Raw genomic sequence first — 15,897 nt, 5'->3', positions numbered from 1 at the left:
GCATGGACTATCTTTTTCCATCCCCTCACTTTCAGTCTGTATGTGTCTCTAGGTCTGAAGTGGGTCTCTTGTAGACAGCATATATATGGGTCTTGTTTTTGTATCCATTCAGCCAGTCTATGTCTTTTTGTTTGAGCATTTAATCCATTCACATTTAAGGTAGTTATCGATATGTATGTTCCTATTACCATTTTCTTAGTTGTTTTGGGTTTGTTATTGTAGGTCTTTTCCTTCTCTTGTGTTTCCTGGCTAGAGAAATTCCTTTAGCATTTGTTGTTAAGCTGGTTTGGTGGTGCTGAATTCTCTTAGCTTTTGCTTGTCTGTAAAGGTTTTAATTTCTCTGCCGAATCTGAATGAGATCCTTGCTGGGTGGAGTAATCTTGGTTGTAGGTTTTTCCCTTTCATCACTTTAAATACGTCCTGCCACTCCCTTCTGGCTTGCAGAGTTTCTGCTGAAAGATCAGCTGTTAACCTTATGGGGATTCCCTTGTATGTCATTTGTTTCTTTTCCCTTGCTGCTTTTAATATTTTTTCTTTGTATTTAATTTTTGATAGTTTGATTAATATGTGTCTTGGCATGTTTCTCCTTGGATTTATCCTGTATGGGACTCTCTGCACTTCCTGGACTTGATTGACTAATTCCTTTCCCATATTAGGGAAGTTTCCAACTGTAATCTCTTCACATGTTTTCTCAGTCCCTTTCTTTTTCTTTTCTGCTTCTGGGACCCCTATAATTCGAATATGGTGCGTTTAATGTTGTCCCAGATGTCTCTGAGAGTATCCTCAATTCTTTTCATTCTTTTTTCTTTATTCTGCTCTGTGGCAGTTATTTCCACTCTTTTATCTTTCAGGTCACTTATCTGTTCTTCTGCCTCAGTTATTCTGCTATTGATTCCTACTAGAGAATTTTTAATTTCATTTATTGTGTTGTTCATCATTGTTTGTTTGCTCTTTAGTTCTTCTAGGTCCTTGTTAAATGTTTATTTTCTCCATTCTATTTTCAAGATTTTGGATCACCTTTACTATCATTACTCTGAATTCTTTTTCAGGTAGACTGCCTATTTTCTCTTGTTTGGTTTGGTGAGTTTTTACCTTGCTTCTTCATCTGCTGTGTGTTTCTCTGTCTTCTCATTTTGCTTAACTTACTGTGTTTGGGGTCTCCTTTTCACAGGCTGCAGGTTCATAGGCCCGTTGTTTTTGGTGTCTGCCCCCAGTGGCTAAGGTTGGTTCAGTGGGTTGTGTAGGCTTCCTGGTGGAGGGGACTAGTGCCTGCTTTCTGGTGGATGAGGCTGCATCTTGTCCTTCTGGTGGGCAGGACTGCATCTGGTGGTGTGTTTTGGGGTGTCTGTGGACTTATTATGATTTTAGGCAGCCTCTCTGCTAATGGGTGGGGTTGTGTTCCTGTCTTGCTAGTTGTTTGGCATAGGGTGTCCAACACTGGAGTTTGCTGATCATTGAGCGGAGCTGGGTCTTAGTGTTGAGATGGAGATCTCTGAGAGAGTTTTCTCCATTTGCTATTAAGTGGAGCCAGGAGGTTTCTGGTGGACCAGTGTCCTGAACTCGGCTCTCCCACCTTAGAGGCACAGGCCTGACACCCGGCCAGAGCACCAATACCCTGTCAGCCACACGGCTCAGAAGAAAGGGGAGAAAAAAAGAAAGGAAGAAAGAAAGAAAGAAGGGAGGGAGGAAGGAAGGAAGGGAGGAAAATAAAGTTATTAAAATAAAAAATTATTAAAAAAAATTTTAAAGTAATAAAGAAAAAAAAAGGACAGACAGAACTCTGGGACAAATGGTAAAAAGCAAAGCTAAACAGACAAAATCATACAAAGAAGGATACACATACACCCTGACAAAAAGAGAGAAAGGAAAAATATACATATCTATCTATATATTTTAAAAAAAGGAAGAGAGCAACCAAATCAATAAATCGACCAATGATATTAAACTCTAGATACTAAACTAAGATAAACATAAAACCAGAAACAAATTATATGCAGAAAGCAAACCCCAAGTCTACAGTTACTCCCAAAGTCCACTGCCTCAATTTTGGGATGGTTTGTTGTCTATTCAGGTATTCCACAGATGCAGGTACATCAAGTTGACTGTGGAGATTTAATCTGCTGCTCCCGAGGCTGCTGGGAGAGATTTCCCTTTCTCTTCTTTGTTCGCACAGCTCCCGGGGTTCAGCTTTGGATTTGGCCCCGCCTCTGCGTGTAGGTCGCCTGAGGGCGTCTGTTCTTCGCTCATACAGGACGGGGTTAAAGGAGCAGCTGCTTCGGGAGCTCTGGCTCACTCAGGCCGGGGGGAGGGAGGGGTACGGATGTGGGTCGAGCCTGCGGCGGCAGAGGCCAGCGTGACGTTGCACCAGCCTGAGGCGCACCGTGCGTTCTCCCGGGGAAGTTGTCCCCGGATCACGGGACCCTGGCAGTGGCGGGCTGCACAGGCTCCCAGGAGGGGCGGTGTGGAGAGTGACCTGTGCTCGCACACAGGCTTCTTGGTGGCGGCAGCAGCAGCCTTATCATTTCATGCCCGTCTCTGGGGTCCGCGCTGATCGCCGCGGCTCACGCCCGTCTCTGGAGCTCGTTTAGGTGGCGCTCTGAATCCCCTCTCCTTGCGCACCAGGAAACAATGGTGTCTTGCCTCTTAGGCAGGTCCATACTTTTTCCCGGACTCCCTCCCAGCTGGCTGTGGCGCACTAGCCTCTTCAGGCTGTGTTCAGGCCGCCAACCCCAGTCCTCTCCCTGTGATCCGACCGAAGCCCGAGCCTCAGCTCCCAGCCCCGCCCGCCCCGGCGGGGGAGCAGACAAGCCTCTCGGGCTGGTGAGTGCTGCTCGGCGCCGCTCCTCCGTGTGGGAATCTCTCCGCTTTGCCCTCCGCACCCCTGTGGCTGCGCTCTCCTCCGTGGCGCCGAAGCTTCCCCCCTCCGCCACCCGCAGTCTCCGCCCGCAAAGGGCCTTCCTAGTGTGTGGAGACCTTTCCTCCTTCACAGCTCCCTCCCAGAGGTGCAGGTCCCGTCCCTATTCTTTTGTCTCTTTTTTCTTTTTTCTTTTGCCCCACCCAGGTACGTGGGGGAGTTTCTTGCCTTTTGGGAGGTCTGAGGTCTTCTGCCAGCATTCAGTAGGTGTTCTGTAGGAGTTGTTCCACATGTAGATGTATTTCTGATGTATTTGTGGGGAGGGAGGTGATCTCCACGTCTTACCCCTCCGCCATCTTGAAGGTCTTTTTTAACATATTTTTAACTTGTATATATTTTGTATATTCGTGCCTCTCAACCGCAAAATGATGGCTCTTTAACTGTATTGTTTCTAAGACCCTTGAAATTATAAAATGTTATTCTATTTCTGTGCTCACTCTAAGCAAATAACCCATGAGATCAGTATTGAACATCTTACTACGGCAGGTACTGAGCGGGCACTGAGGTTACAAGGAAGACTAAGTGCTTTGCCTGCCTTCAGTGTCTTACAGTTCCCGGGAGAGACCGGCAGGCAAGCAGATGGTACTGACAGTGGTCGTAGGAGTGACGGGAGTGCACCCAGAGCCCCGGGCACCAGTGCGTGAGGGCAGCGTCCGTGACACGTTGGCGCCTGGGCTGAGCCCTGGCAGCTGAGAGGTGGCCACACGGGGAAGGGGAAGGGCCTTCCAGACAGAGCAGCATTCTGGAGAACACTCTGCAGCTGGGAAGCAGAATTCGATCTTTGTTCTAAGTAGTGGAAAAAAAAACAAAAACACTTCTTTTGATCAGAGAAGTAATGTCATCACTTTAACATTTTAGTCTGGCAAAAGAATACACAAGAGTTTAGAGAAAGCAAAGACAGGAGTGAGAAGAGGTGTTCGGAGTCCGTGGCGTGGCCGGGAGAGAGGGAGCCTCGCCCTGAGCCGGGAGACACAGGGCCAGGGGGAGGAGGGAGAGAGGGGAGATACCGTGCAGCCGAAGCAGCAGAAGTACACAGCTCCCTGGATGTGAGATGAGGGAAGCCCTAGAGAAGATGCTCACCTAAAATCGAGTGTGCAGTCTGTATCAGGATGCTGGGGTTTTAACTGGTGCATTTATTCTGAAATTTACCTGGAGAAATAAATAGGTTTAGAATAATTAGTCATTTCTTTTACTAAGGAGTAACACTGAAGGGATATTACCCTGTCTAATATCTACTGTCATACTGATGAGGCATAGGCAATAGAACAGAAAGAATCTAGAAATAGACCTCTCCATGAGTATATGGAAACATTTGGAAAAGAATAGGCTTTTTATTTAGGTGGTATTGGAGAAACTGACTAGCGTATAGGATAAAAAGTAAGATTAGTTCTCTACTTCACCAGAGAGACAAACATAAATTTCATAAAAGTTAAAGATGTCTCAGTTAGAGTAATGCTAATTGTTATAACATACAAATCCTCAAATTCCAGTAACTTCTCAAAATAGAAGTTCTTTTCTTCCTTGCGTGATAGTCCAATGAAGGTGCTTCTTGCTGGGGCTGGGGTGTGTGGTAGAAGCCCTGCCTCATGCAGTCACGCGGGACCCGGCTGACAAGGCCCCGCCATCTTCAGCATCTGGCCCCTAAGGACATCCTGAAGGCCCACATGAGCTGGCAGACGGGAAAAGACAGCGCCTAAGGCCATCTGCTTCCCCTCAGCCCGGAAGAGGCACACACCATCTCCACTCACCTCCCATCGGCTAGGACGGGTCACATCCCCTCACCCAGAGGCGAGCAGACCTGGGAAATGACGTCCCTGGTAGGCAGCCCCTTCCCAGGTGTAGTTCTGCACCTCAGAAGAGAAGCCTGCATCTGTGGAGGACAGCTAGCTACCGTTGCCACAAAGAACATGCCAAACAGAGTACATATGTTAACTGAATGAGCAGCTAAATACACCAGATAGAATCTAGGAAAGTAGTTTTATAATCTTGGGCAAAGGCCTTCTTGATGACGTGCCTTCTATGACTTCCTCATGACATGAATCTATTAAAAAAAAAAAAAGTGATGTTTTGTCTATCATATTGGCAAAGATTACAAGTTTATAATAGTCCACGTAATACTTGAAAATGCTTAGTACAGTATTACACAGTAAACAGTAAATTTTAGCTATTATTATTACTATCGTTATTTTATTAGCATTGCTTTTTATTAGCAAGGAGAGAGAAATACTTTCATACATTGTTAGTGATCACTGGTACCATCATTTAGAGGGCACTTTGATATCAAAACTCAAAACGTGCCAGCCTTCAACCCAGCAATCCAATCTCTAGGAATGTATCCTTAAAGAGAATACCTACAAAAACTTGTGTACAAGGCTATTCATTTCAGCATCATTTTAATAGCAAAACTTAAAGTAACTTACAGCTCCTTAGTAAAGAATTAGACAATTAAATAAATTTACTTCTTATACATATATCTAAGGTTTTGATATTTTATAGCAGCTATTACTTTTATAATTTTAAAACAGATATTTCATTAAAATTATCCAAATTTTAGCTTATAGTGAGGTCACTGAAAAGAGCTCAAGGAATTAGAACAAAAATGGTGGTGGGAGAGGGTAGAATCACCAGGAATGTAGTAATTGTTGCACTTCCGTTTTGCCCAGAGGCAACAAGATGAAATGACCTTAAAGTGCAAGAGGGAAATTTATGTTAGCTATTAGGGGAATCTTTCTGAGACTCTAACATAATTTACAAAACTTCTTAAAACCTAAAGTCTCCAGACAGTTTCTAGATGTCAAGATGTACCCCCTTTGTGGTTCACCTCTAGAAAACTTCTCTCCCCTAACAATTACTAGTATAAAAGTGTTCAACTATGCTTTGTTTAATCTACGTGATTTAGTTCTTCCCTTTGTGATTTTAAATTAGGCCAAGCACACTAAAATATACTTTCTGATAGATGCATTGTGTCACGTAATTGTAGCAGCAAAGCACAGCCCACCGAGTTCAGATGTACAATTGACCCTGCTTTAGCCCAATCTTAGGTCTGCGATAGGGTAACCTTGGATGTGAATCCACCTTATAATGAGGGCTTTTCAGTATTTCAGTGACTAATCCCTTTTACTCAGCATCCGGGGTGATCAGTTTGTATTGATTTTGCTGACTAATCCTGGAGCAAAGTTCCAGAGGGGTCTAATAATAAACTCATACACTCCCTACGTGTCTTAAATATCACTACAGTATTTACTTCATTCATATCTTTGCAGTCTCCTCAAGTCTCAAGAATTCATCCATAAATCATTCTAAGTGACTCAGTGGATATGTGAGCCTACTTCCTAATACCTTATAAGCCTATATTCCACATCTCTAATGGGCTGCCTGTAATCAGTAACTATTTCTTCACTGCTTCCTGACTTGGTCTCCTCTGTTTCCGTTGGGAGGGGCATTTAAGAGCTCCAGATTACACTTTTTTTTTTTTCATGCAACTTGGAGCTCCTCCATGTTTATTAGCAGTTCTATTTCTTTCTCTAACCCCACTGTCTCTGAATGTATCCATAAAGGTACCATTTGTTTTAGTGCCATTTTATTTCTGCTTTATTCTCCCTGCGCTTCTTTCTTTCCTGAATGCTTTATCGTAACAATTTATTCTTGCTTTAGTTTCCACCTGCTTCTGCAGCCTAGCCCTTTCACCCTCCCCGCCACCACTATCCCCCAACCCACATCACTCTAGATTTTCCTTATCCAAGGAATGGGGCACCATGACTCTTAAGGGCACAGCTTTGGAGTCAGGCAAGGGCCAGCTCAGCCGCTTGTAGGAGTTGTGCTTGGCTAGTTGACCCCCACAAGCCTCAGTTCTTCATTTGTAAGGAGGAGATAGGAATGATACTATCTCCTTCCTAGGGCTGTTGGGAGGACTAAATGAAATGATAGACCTCAGGGTTTCCCAGTCTTGGCACTACTTACACTGGGGACTGGTAATTCTTTTTTCAGAGGGCTGTTCCCGGCATTGTAGGATGTTTTGAAGCAACCCTGGCCTCTACCACTAGATGCCAGCAGCAACCCCCTTCCCAGTTATGACAACCAGCTATGACTCCAGACGTTGCAAATGCCCCTGGGAGGCAAAATTATCCCCACTGACAACCACTGGTGCACATAAAGCATTTGGCACAATGCCTGGTACACAGTAGGGACTTGATAAACATTTGCAATAGATTGATGATCAGATGGATGAGTGAATATTCATTTCTAATGCAAGTGTCTAATACAATGCTTGACCCTCAATTAACTTCTTCATACACGAACAGATGAACAAATGAATCTGAAGCCAATGAGCCTTGAGGGCTACCTGTAATTCCTACATTGTACTAAAAGGTGCTGTCTTCACTTAAGACAAATGCTCCTATGTTGCAAAAAACATTTTGGACAAATAACTAATTGTGCAGCTTAAGCTGTTCTACCCAATTTTTCCCCAGCTTTATTGAAATGTACTTGACAAAAACATGGTGTAAGTTTGTGTACAATCTATCGATTTGATACACTTATATACTGCAAAATGATTGTGAGATAACAACTCCATCACATCGCATAATTACCATTTCTTTTTTGTGGTGAAAATATTTAAGATTCACTCTCTTAGCGACTTTCAAATATATAATACACCATGCTGTACATTACAAGGATATATAATCACCATGCTGTACATTAGGTTCCCCAGAACTTATTCGTCTTATAACTGGAAGTTTACAATCTTTCACCAACATCTCCCCGTTTCTCCCCACCCCCTACACCCTGGTAAACATGATTCTAGTCTCTCTTTCTATGAGTTTTACTTTTTTAGATTCCACATATGAGTGATATACAGTATCTGTCTTTCTCTATCTGGCTTATTTCACTTAGCTTAATGCCCTCGAGGTCCATCCATGTTTTTGCAGACATTAGGATTTCCTTCTTTCTCATGGATGAACAATATTTTGATAGATAGATAGGTAGGTAGATAGATAGATCTTCTTTGTCCATTCATCCATTCATTGATGGACACTTAGGTTGTTTCCATATTTGGCTATTGAGAATAATGCTGCAGTGAACACGGATGTGCAGATATCTTTCAAGATCCTGTTTTCATTATCTTTGGATATACACCCAGAAATAGGATTGCTGGGTCTTGTGATAGTTCTATTTTTAATTTTTTGAGGAACCTCCATACTGATTTCCATAGTGGCTGCACCAATTTACATTCCCACCAACAGTGCAAGAGGGTTCCCTTTTCTCCACATCCTCACCAACACTTATCTCCTGCCTTTTTGATATAACATTTTAACAGGTATGAGGTTTTGATTTGCATTCCCTGATGATAGTGATATTGAGCACCTTTTCAATACACGTTGGCCATTTGTATGTCGTCTTTGGGAAAATGTCTATTCAGATCCACTGCCCGATTTTTAATTTGATTGTTTGGGGTTTTGGTTTTTTTTTTTCTTTTTTACTATTGAATTGTATTAGTTATTTGTATATTTTGGATATTAACTCCTTATCAGCTATGTGATTTGAAAATATTTTCTCTCTTTCATTGCCTTTTCATTTTGTTGATGTTTTCCTTTGCTGTACAGAAGCTTTTCAGTTTGCTATAGTTTCACTTGTTAATTTTTGCTTTTCTTGCCTTTGCTTTTGGTGTCAAATCCAAAAAATCATTGCCAAGGCAAATGTCAAGAAGCTTACCCCCATGTTCTTCTAGGAGTTTTATAGTTTCAGGTGTTACATTTGTCTTTAATCCATTTTGAGTTAATTATTGTGAGTGGTGTAAGATAGTGGTCCAGTTTCATTCTTTTGCATGTGACTGTCCAGTTTTCCCAACACCATTTATTGAAGAGACTGTCCTTTCTCCATTGTATATTCTTGGCTCCTTTGTCATTAATTAATTCACCATATATGTGTGGTTTATTTCTGGGCTTTCTATTCTGTTCCATTGACCTATGTGTCTGTTTTTATGCCAATATCATACTGTTTTGATTACTGTAACTTTGTAATATAATTTGAAATGAGAATGTGGGATGTTTCTAGTTTTGTTCTTCCTTCTCAAGATTGTTTTGGCTATTCAGGGTCTTTGTGATTCCATACGAATTCAGGACTGTTTGTTCTATTTCTGTGAAAAACAGCACTGGAATTTGATAGAGATTGCACTGAATCTGTAGATTGCTTTGGGTAGTATGGACATTTTAACAATACAGGTTCTTCCAATCCATCAGCATAGAATATCTCTCCATTTATTGGTGTCTTCTTCACTTTCTTTCATCAATGTTTTATATTTTTCACTGAACAGATCTTTCACCTCCTTGATCAAACTCCTTCCTAAATATTTTATTCTTTTTGATGCTATTGTAAATGGGATTTTTTCCTTAATACCTCTTTCTGATAGATTGTTGTTAGTATATAGAAGCACAACTGATTTTTGAATATTTATTTTGTGTCCTGCAACTTTGCTTAATTCATTTATTATTTCCAGCAGTTTTTTGGTGGAGTCTTTAGGGTTTTCTATATATAATATGTCACCTGCAAATAGTGAGTTTTACTTCTTCCTTTCTGATTTGGATGACTTTTATTTCTCTTTCTTGCCTAATTGCTCTGGCTAGGACTTCCAATACTAAGGCGAATAAAACTGGCAAGAGTGGGCATCTTTAATTTGTTCCTGATCTTAAAGGGAAAGTTTTCAGTTTTTTACCACTGAGTATGATGTTACCTATGGGCTTGTTTTGTGGCCTTTATTATGTTGAGGTGCATTCCCTCTATATCCACTTTGTTGAGAGTTGTTATCATGAAAGTGTGTGTATTTTGTCAAATGCTTTTTCTACATCTATTGAGATGATCGTATAATTTTTATCCTTCCTTTTGTTAATGTGGTGTATCACATTGATTGATTTGGAGATGTTGAACCATCCTTGTATCCCTGGAATAAATCCTACTTGATCATGGTGTATGATCCTTTTAATGTACTGTTGAATTCAGTTTGCTGGGATTTCATTAAGGACTTTTACATCTACATTCATCAGGCATATGTACTTTTATTTTCTTGTGGTGTCCTTATCTGGTTTTGATATCAGGGTAATGCTGACCTCATAAAATGAGTTTGGAAGTGTTTCCTCCTCTTCTGTTCTTTTTATGGAAGAGTTTGAGAAGGATTGGTATTTATTCTTTAAATGCTGGTGTAATTCACCAGTGAAGCCTTCTGGTCCTGGACTTTTTTGTTTGTTAGGAGGTTTTTGATTACTGATTCTATCTCTTTATTAGTAATTGGTCTGTTCGGCTTTTCTATTTCTTCCTGATTTAGCCTTGGTAGGTTGTATGTTTCTAGTAATTTAACTACTTCTTCTAGGTTGTCTGTTTCATTAAGATCTATTTCTGGTAGTTTATCGTGTTCTTTTGTTTGGAACATATTGTTTCTTCATTTTCCTTGACTCTTTGTGTGGGTTTCTGTGTGTTAGATAAACAGCCACCTACCCCAGTCTGGACAGGCTGATCTTGTGTAGGAGATGAATGTCATCAATCAGCCTAGCCTCGGCTTCTGGTTGTCTCTAAATCCTGTGTGATTGTCTAATCACTTTCCCTGTTCTCAGTGGCTCCCGGTGGTTGAACATGTGGCCACACTGATCAGTGTCCCAGGGGGAGGGCCACAGTCAGCTCCTAGATACAGGCCCGTTGGAAGCTGGACCCTCAGGCAGCAGTGGGGAAAGTGTGCCATTAGGCCCCATCCAAGGAGAAACTGGGAGGTGGGCATTTCACCTGTCCCCTCTGTACTGGGCCCAGTTGTGCAGCCGTGGAGTGGGGGAGGGGGCTGTGGGGTCCGGAACACATTACGAACTTCTTTCTTTGCTACAGGCCTGTGGGACTCCTGAATGAAAGCCCCACTGGCTGTCAGAGCCAGGTGATCCAGGGGTTCTTCTGTCAAGCAGCAGCCTCAAAAGCTGGGGCACCAGATGTGTATAAAAGCTTCCTGAGGGAGATACTGGCAAACTGGAGCAGGCCAGAGGGAGAGGCCAGGGGAGGCGCCCACCGGCTTCTGTGGTCTCAGGAGAGAGCTGCAGTCACTCCCTAGTTGGATGCTAAAAATTAGAGGCCTGAGTGGCAGGCGGCAGCTTTTAAAGTACGCAAATAGAACCCTCTCGGGAAGGGGCGGGGAGACGGGCGTTTCTGCCCGGACTCAGGCGGTGGGTGAGCCGAGGCCCAGTGCTCGCGCCCGCTAATACCTGCTTCTGTGTTTGCTGTAGTATGTGGGGCTCACGGATGCAAGGCCACGGCTTTCAGAGCTAGGTGTTCGGGGGGCCATCCCTCTGGTGGGAGTCTTAAAAATTGGGGCGCTAAAAATGGGGTTCAAACCCTTAGCCCCACAGGGAAAAGCTGGGAGTTGGAGGTCCCTGCTGTGTGCGAGGACTGGGGTTTACGGTGAGTGCGTCTCAGCCTCTGCTGCCGTTTTGATGTGAGCGTTTTCTCATTCTCCCAGTGTGTAGGGCCCCCTTGGCTAGTTTCTGGATTTCCTGCAGAGGGAATCACTGCGTGTGTAGCTGTTCATTTGGTGTGTCTGTGGGAGGGCGGCGGTTCAGGGGTCTCCTGTGATGCCATCTTTAAAGACCATGGCTGCCCACTGTCAATAAAAGGTAAATCTTAGGGAGACTTGCTTTTTATAAACATCAGTGGCTGACGGCTGTGAATTATTATATTGTTGTAGAATTCTGTGCTGGTTTGATTAACTTACAGGTATTTTAGATTGATGTTCCAGTTATTAAGCCACTGATGTGGTAAGAGAACAAAGCTCAAGCTACTTTTAAATGTTTATTAACCTAAGTTTATTCTATAAACATTGAGTGCCTACCATGTTTCAGGCACTATTCTAGATACTTCGGATACAAGTATCCAACCTTGTGGAACCTCCATTCTGCTAAGTAATGGTCTACAAAAATAATAAATACATAAATAAAAATAAAAGTCAAGAGTACTCATAACTTCTAAAATATTAACCTGGGAAATATCTAGGTGGTACTGACAGCAAAATTCCAGTGACTGACTGTAATCCAACAAGAAACACTTTTGTGGGTGCATTCATCGTGTGCCATTTGGTTGCTCATTTATGACTTCATTTCATTGAACTCTGACTTTCTGATCTGAATTAAAATGAGGGCATTAAATCTAATCTGTGGTTACCTTTACACATTTTGTGACTTAAAACCTTTAGATTATGATTCACTGTGTGCATAATTTTTGAAATTGCCTCAAACCTACAGGGTTCCTTTTACTTTTTCTAGGTTTTGTCTAATGAACTGACTTTATAGCATACTTTCTGTGCTGTAGTGTAACAGGTCTATAGCTGATTTTTTAAAACTAATACAATATATGTTTTTTGTGTCTCGCTTTTTTCATCTGTAGAATACCTAACCAACACGGGTGTTATAAGGATTAAAATAATATAACATTTGTAAAAAACCTAGGACTAAAGAAAGTGCCTGGCACAAAGTAAATTTTAAGTCTATGCTTTCTGCACCCCTACTGGTCATTTACTTATTTCAGTTATTTCTAATATTTTAACATGGTCAATAGGGTACTGTGCCTTTTTCTTTCCTTTGTACACTTGTGAGGAAGCAGGACTGCCGTGAGGAAAAGAAGCAAAATGCATATCCATCAGGGCCATACAAGGAATGTCTCTTCATCTGTAGACCACTTGTCTTGGAAGTAAGTCCCTCCAGATGATGAAAGCCACGAGATGTTTTCACATTTAACTCTTTTTCAAAGCTTTTTCCTGCTTTCAAAAGACATTGTCATTGTTATAGAACTCCAACATTACCAAAATTAATAACTTAGAAAGTGCTAAGTCCCTTTATCCACATACTCACCACAACTCTCTACCCCAGAGAGAATTAATAGTAATATTCTGTGTATATTCTCGCATGTCTTTCCTAGGTGTATAATATATGTTTTATTAAATAAGAGTACATTGTACATACTGCTTTGCAACTGACTTGAGTCGCTTAATGTCTTTGATGTCCGTATCAGCGTACGTAGTTCCTTCTAATCTCCGACAGCTATGGAGCGAGAGAAAAGGATGCATCTGTGGCTGGCTGTGCACCCAGCCTCTCAAGCTCCCACAGCGTGCGGATCCGATTGGAGGAATCCCTTTGGCTGACCCACGTCCTGCCAACCCCCGACCCTCTCCAGGTCCTGACCCAAAAGGGCATCAGGAGAGTGACTCTGAGGGTGCTTTTAGTGCACACGAGGGGCCAGGCCTTCCTGAAGGCAGGAACGACTGGCTGGACAAAGAATACGCACTCACACGGCAGTTAACCCTGAGGCTCCCAGGAACGTCAGTAACTGCAGCCCCCTGAGGTGGAGCTCTTCTTTGGAGCGCGGCCACCTGGTCGCACACAGCCCGCTCAGAGCAGGAAGGACATCTTACTGAGGATGATGAGGTCAAGCTAACCTGCTGTAGAATCTCCACTGGAAGCCATTCATCCCACTTCACCTCTCCCACTTCAAAGCCTACCTTCCCTCACTCAGATATTTACCCTTGGAGCGATTAAGTCATTCATCTTTTCTATGCTCTCCTTAGCTGCTCTTTTTCTCTTTTTAGCTGACGAAAGGGCAGATGTGATTTAAGCCAAACGTCAATATGTCAAACATTAAATATCCATTCCCATGCAGCGCGTGGTGTGTATGATCACCTACTCTATTGTAACAAATGCAATGTTAATTAACTTGTGTACAGAACTTACCCAGAACTGACTGGCGCGGTACAGAGCATGCACGCAGAGCAGAGCGCTTAGAGCAGCCGCTCAGCTGGGGCCTTTGTCTAAGAGGCTGTAAAGGGCCAGGCTCCACAACACAAGTGACCTTTCTGCAGAAAGGAGCTACCAGCTTCTTCGGCAAGGAAACGGGAGACGTGATTATGCGAAGTAGCCCTTTCGCGTCTGACAGGCTGTGTACCCCCTCTGTGGCACCAGCCAGCAGGCCGCGGTGCTGGGGCAGACGCGGAGGCAGAAGCCCCTTCCTACAGGCAGAGGCAGGACCACCCGTGCCGCCAGGACTGCCGTGGGGACGCTGCGCCAGCCCGAAGCTCCCCGGAGCACCGGGCCTTCCGAAGGCGGTGTCCAGGCCTTTGAAGGTGCAAACCTGCGTGGCCAAAGCAGAGAACTGCCGAGGGTCAGACCCGGGGCAGCAGGCGCAGGAGGCCACGCCCTCCGCCTTCCGCTCCTCGGCGATCCCAGAGCCCGCGGGGCGCGCGCCAGCCTGGGGCTCCCGAGCAGTTCCCTGGGCCCCAAACAGGTCACAGGGACCCTTTCTGAAATCCTGTTTTGGAAACGAAAACCTCCTGGTCGTGCTACTTACGGCTGCTTCACCCTGTTTCTTTCAGATACCATCGTCCTCATCGCCTCCATAGCAGTAGTTTCTGCCAAAACTCAGGGTAACATCTTCGCCACGTCGGCGCTGCGCAGCCTGCGCTTCCTGCAGATCCTGCGCATGGTGCGCATGGACAGGCGCGGCGGCACCTGGAAGCTGCTGGGCTCCGTGGTCTACGCGCACAGCAAGGTGGGGGCCCTCGCCCAGGTGCGGGCGGGCTGTTCTTAACTTCCTCCCTGGCTGCCGTCATATTGACTAAACCCATCCAAAGCAAGCTTGATCTTTTCAGTAATTGGTTAAAGCAGTGGGGGACACAAGGTGTAGTGGATCATGTGAAAGTCATCATAAATAGCCAAGCAGTAGTCAAACACGTGGAATCCTGCTTAGATTTTTTTTTTTTTTCCTTTTTCAAAGATCTTTCACCTCTTAAAATCTCTCATTCCTTTTATATCTAGGAATTAATCACCGCTTGGTACATAGGATTTTTGGTTCTGATTTTTTCGTCTTTCCTTGTCTATCTGGTGGAAAAGGATGCCAATAAGGAATTTTCTACATACGCGGATGCACTCTGGTGGGGCACGGTGAGTATGAGAATCTGGTTTTATTTATTGGATGTTGTGAGATGTTTCCTTTGGATGTAGTGTAGTGATTCCCATGAGTGGTCTCAATAAAACTGTGAACTTCCAAAAGGGAGTTAAGTGAAAATATACAGCACTTATAATTATCTAAAGAGTTTCCCCTGTTAAGTCCAGCAAAGTTACGTTCTCTTACAAATCATCAGTAGTATTTCTTGCATGCTAGACTGTTGCCAAAATAAAGACAAGTACTTTTTTAACCGTGATTAAAATGTTCATGGGCTTGTTCGTTTTAACTTTGTGGAGCACAGCTTTAACGTACAAATGGTTGCATTGTTTTGCCACTCATCAAAAAGTTTATCTGAGGTTTTAAAAAAAGAAAAAAGGAATACTAGCTGAATGAAAGAAAAGTAAAATTATGGTACAAAAAGGGAAGAAGACAAGAGTGGTAACCATCTGTGAGATCAGAGACTATAGACCCTGAATTTCAAAACTTTCCACTCGTAAACCTCTTTTTCCTTTATATTGTTGTTAAAGGATAGTTTTCCAAACAAATAAAAGTAAAATCATGACTCTCATACAGGTAGAAAATAAACATGTCCTAAAGATTTTATTTAAACTTTTAAGTATTCAAATGAATGTGCAAGCAGAGGCACACCTGGCTTCTTCCACGGTGAAAGAGGAAAGTCAGAGGAACCCGCACCAGACAGAATGTACTTACACGTCTATAGACAAGAAGTATTTTGCATTGCTGCTACAACTTATGTAGTCCTAAAATAGCTCAAAGGCCTGAAAGGTGCAGAGCCCGCCCCGTAAAAGCAGGAACTGAGAACCTGGAAGAGTGTACTCTTAAATAACACATAGTTTTCCATCAAAGCAAAAATTGTCTTTACAGTGTAAAGAATCTATAAAACAGTCGATGAAACGTGCACCCTATTAAGAATGTCATAGGACAAAGGAGTGCTTTATGCAATGTGTAAACTACATTTTTTAAAATTCTATTCCTTAAAACATTCGAAAAGGGTGAAAATACAA

General features: G+C 43.1%; 1 protein-coding gene across 4 annotated transcripts in view; it reads left to right on the top strand.

The window, feature by feature from the left end:
• KCNQ5 (potassium voltage-gated channel subfamily Q member 5) overlaps positions 1–15,897 on the top strand; it is a 567,853-nt gene that overhangs the window by 447,804 nt on the left and 104,152 nt on the right. For all 4 annotated transcript variants that reach the window (XM_082474194.1, XM_082474192.1, XM_082474193.1 and 1 more), the window contains exons 4-5: positions 14,301–14,476; positions 14,743–14,868. In XM_082474194.1, the coding sequence (XP_082330320.1) occupies positions 14,301–14,476; positions 14,743–14,868 (302 nt within the window). The remainder of the gene's footprint in view (positions 1–14,300; positions 14,477–14,742; positions 14,869–15,897) is intronic.

This window comes from Balaenoptera physalus, assembly GCF_965194825.1.
Source record: "Balaenoptera physalus genome assembly, chromosome: 9".
Taxonomy (NCBI): Eukaryota; Metazoa; Chordata; class Mammalia; order Artiodactyla; family Balaenopteridae; genus Balaenoptera; species Balaenoptera physalus.
The sequence above is the reverse complement of the archived record's forward strand: the minus strand, read 5'-3'. Positions and strand labels throughout refer to the sequence as shown.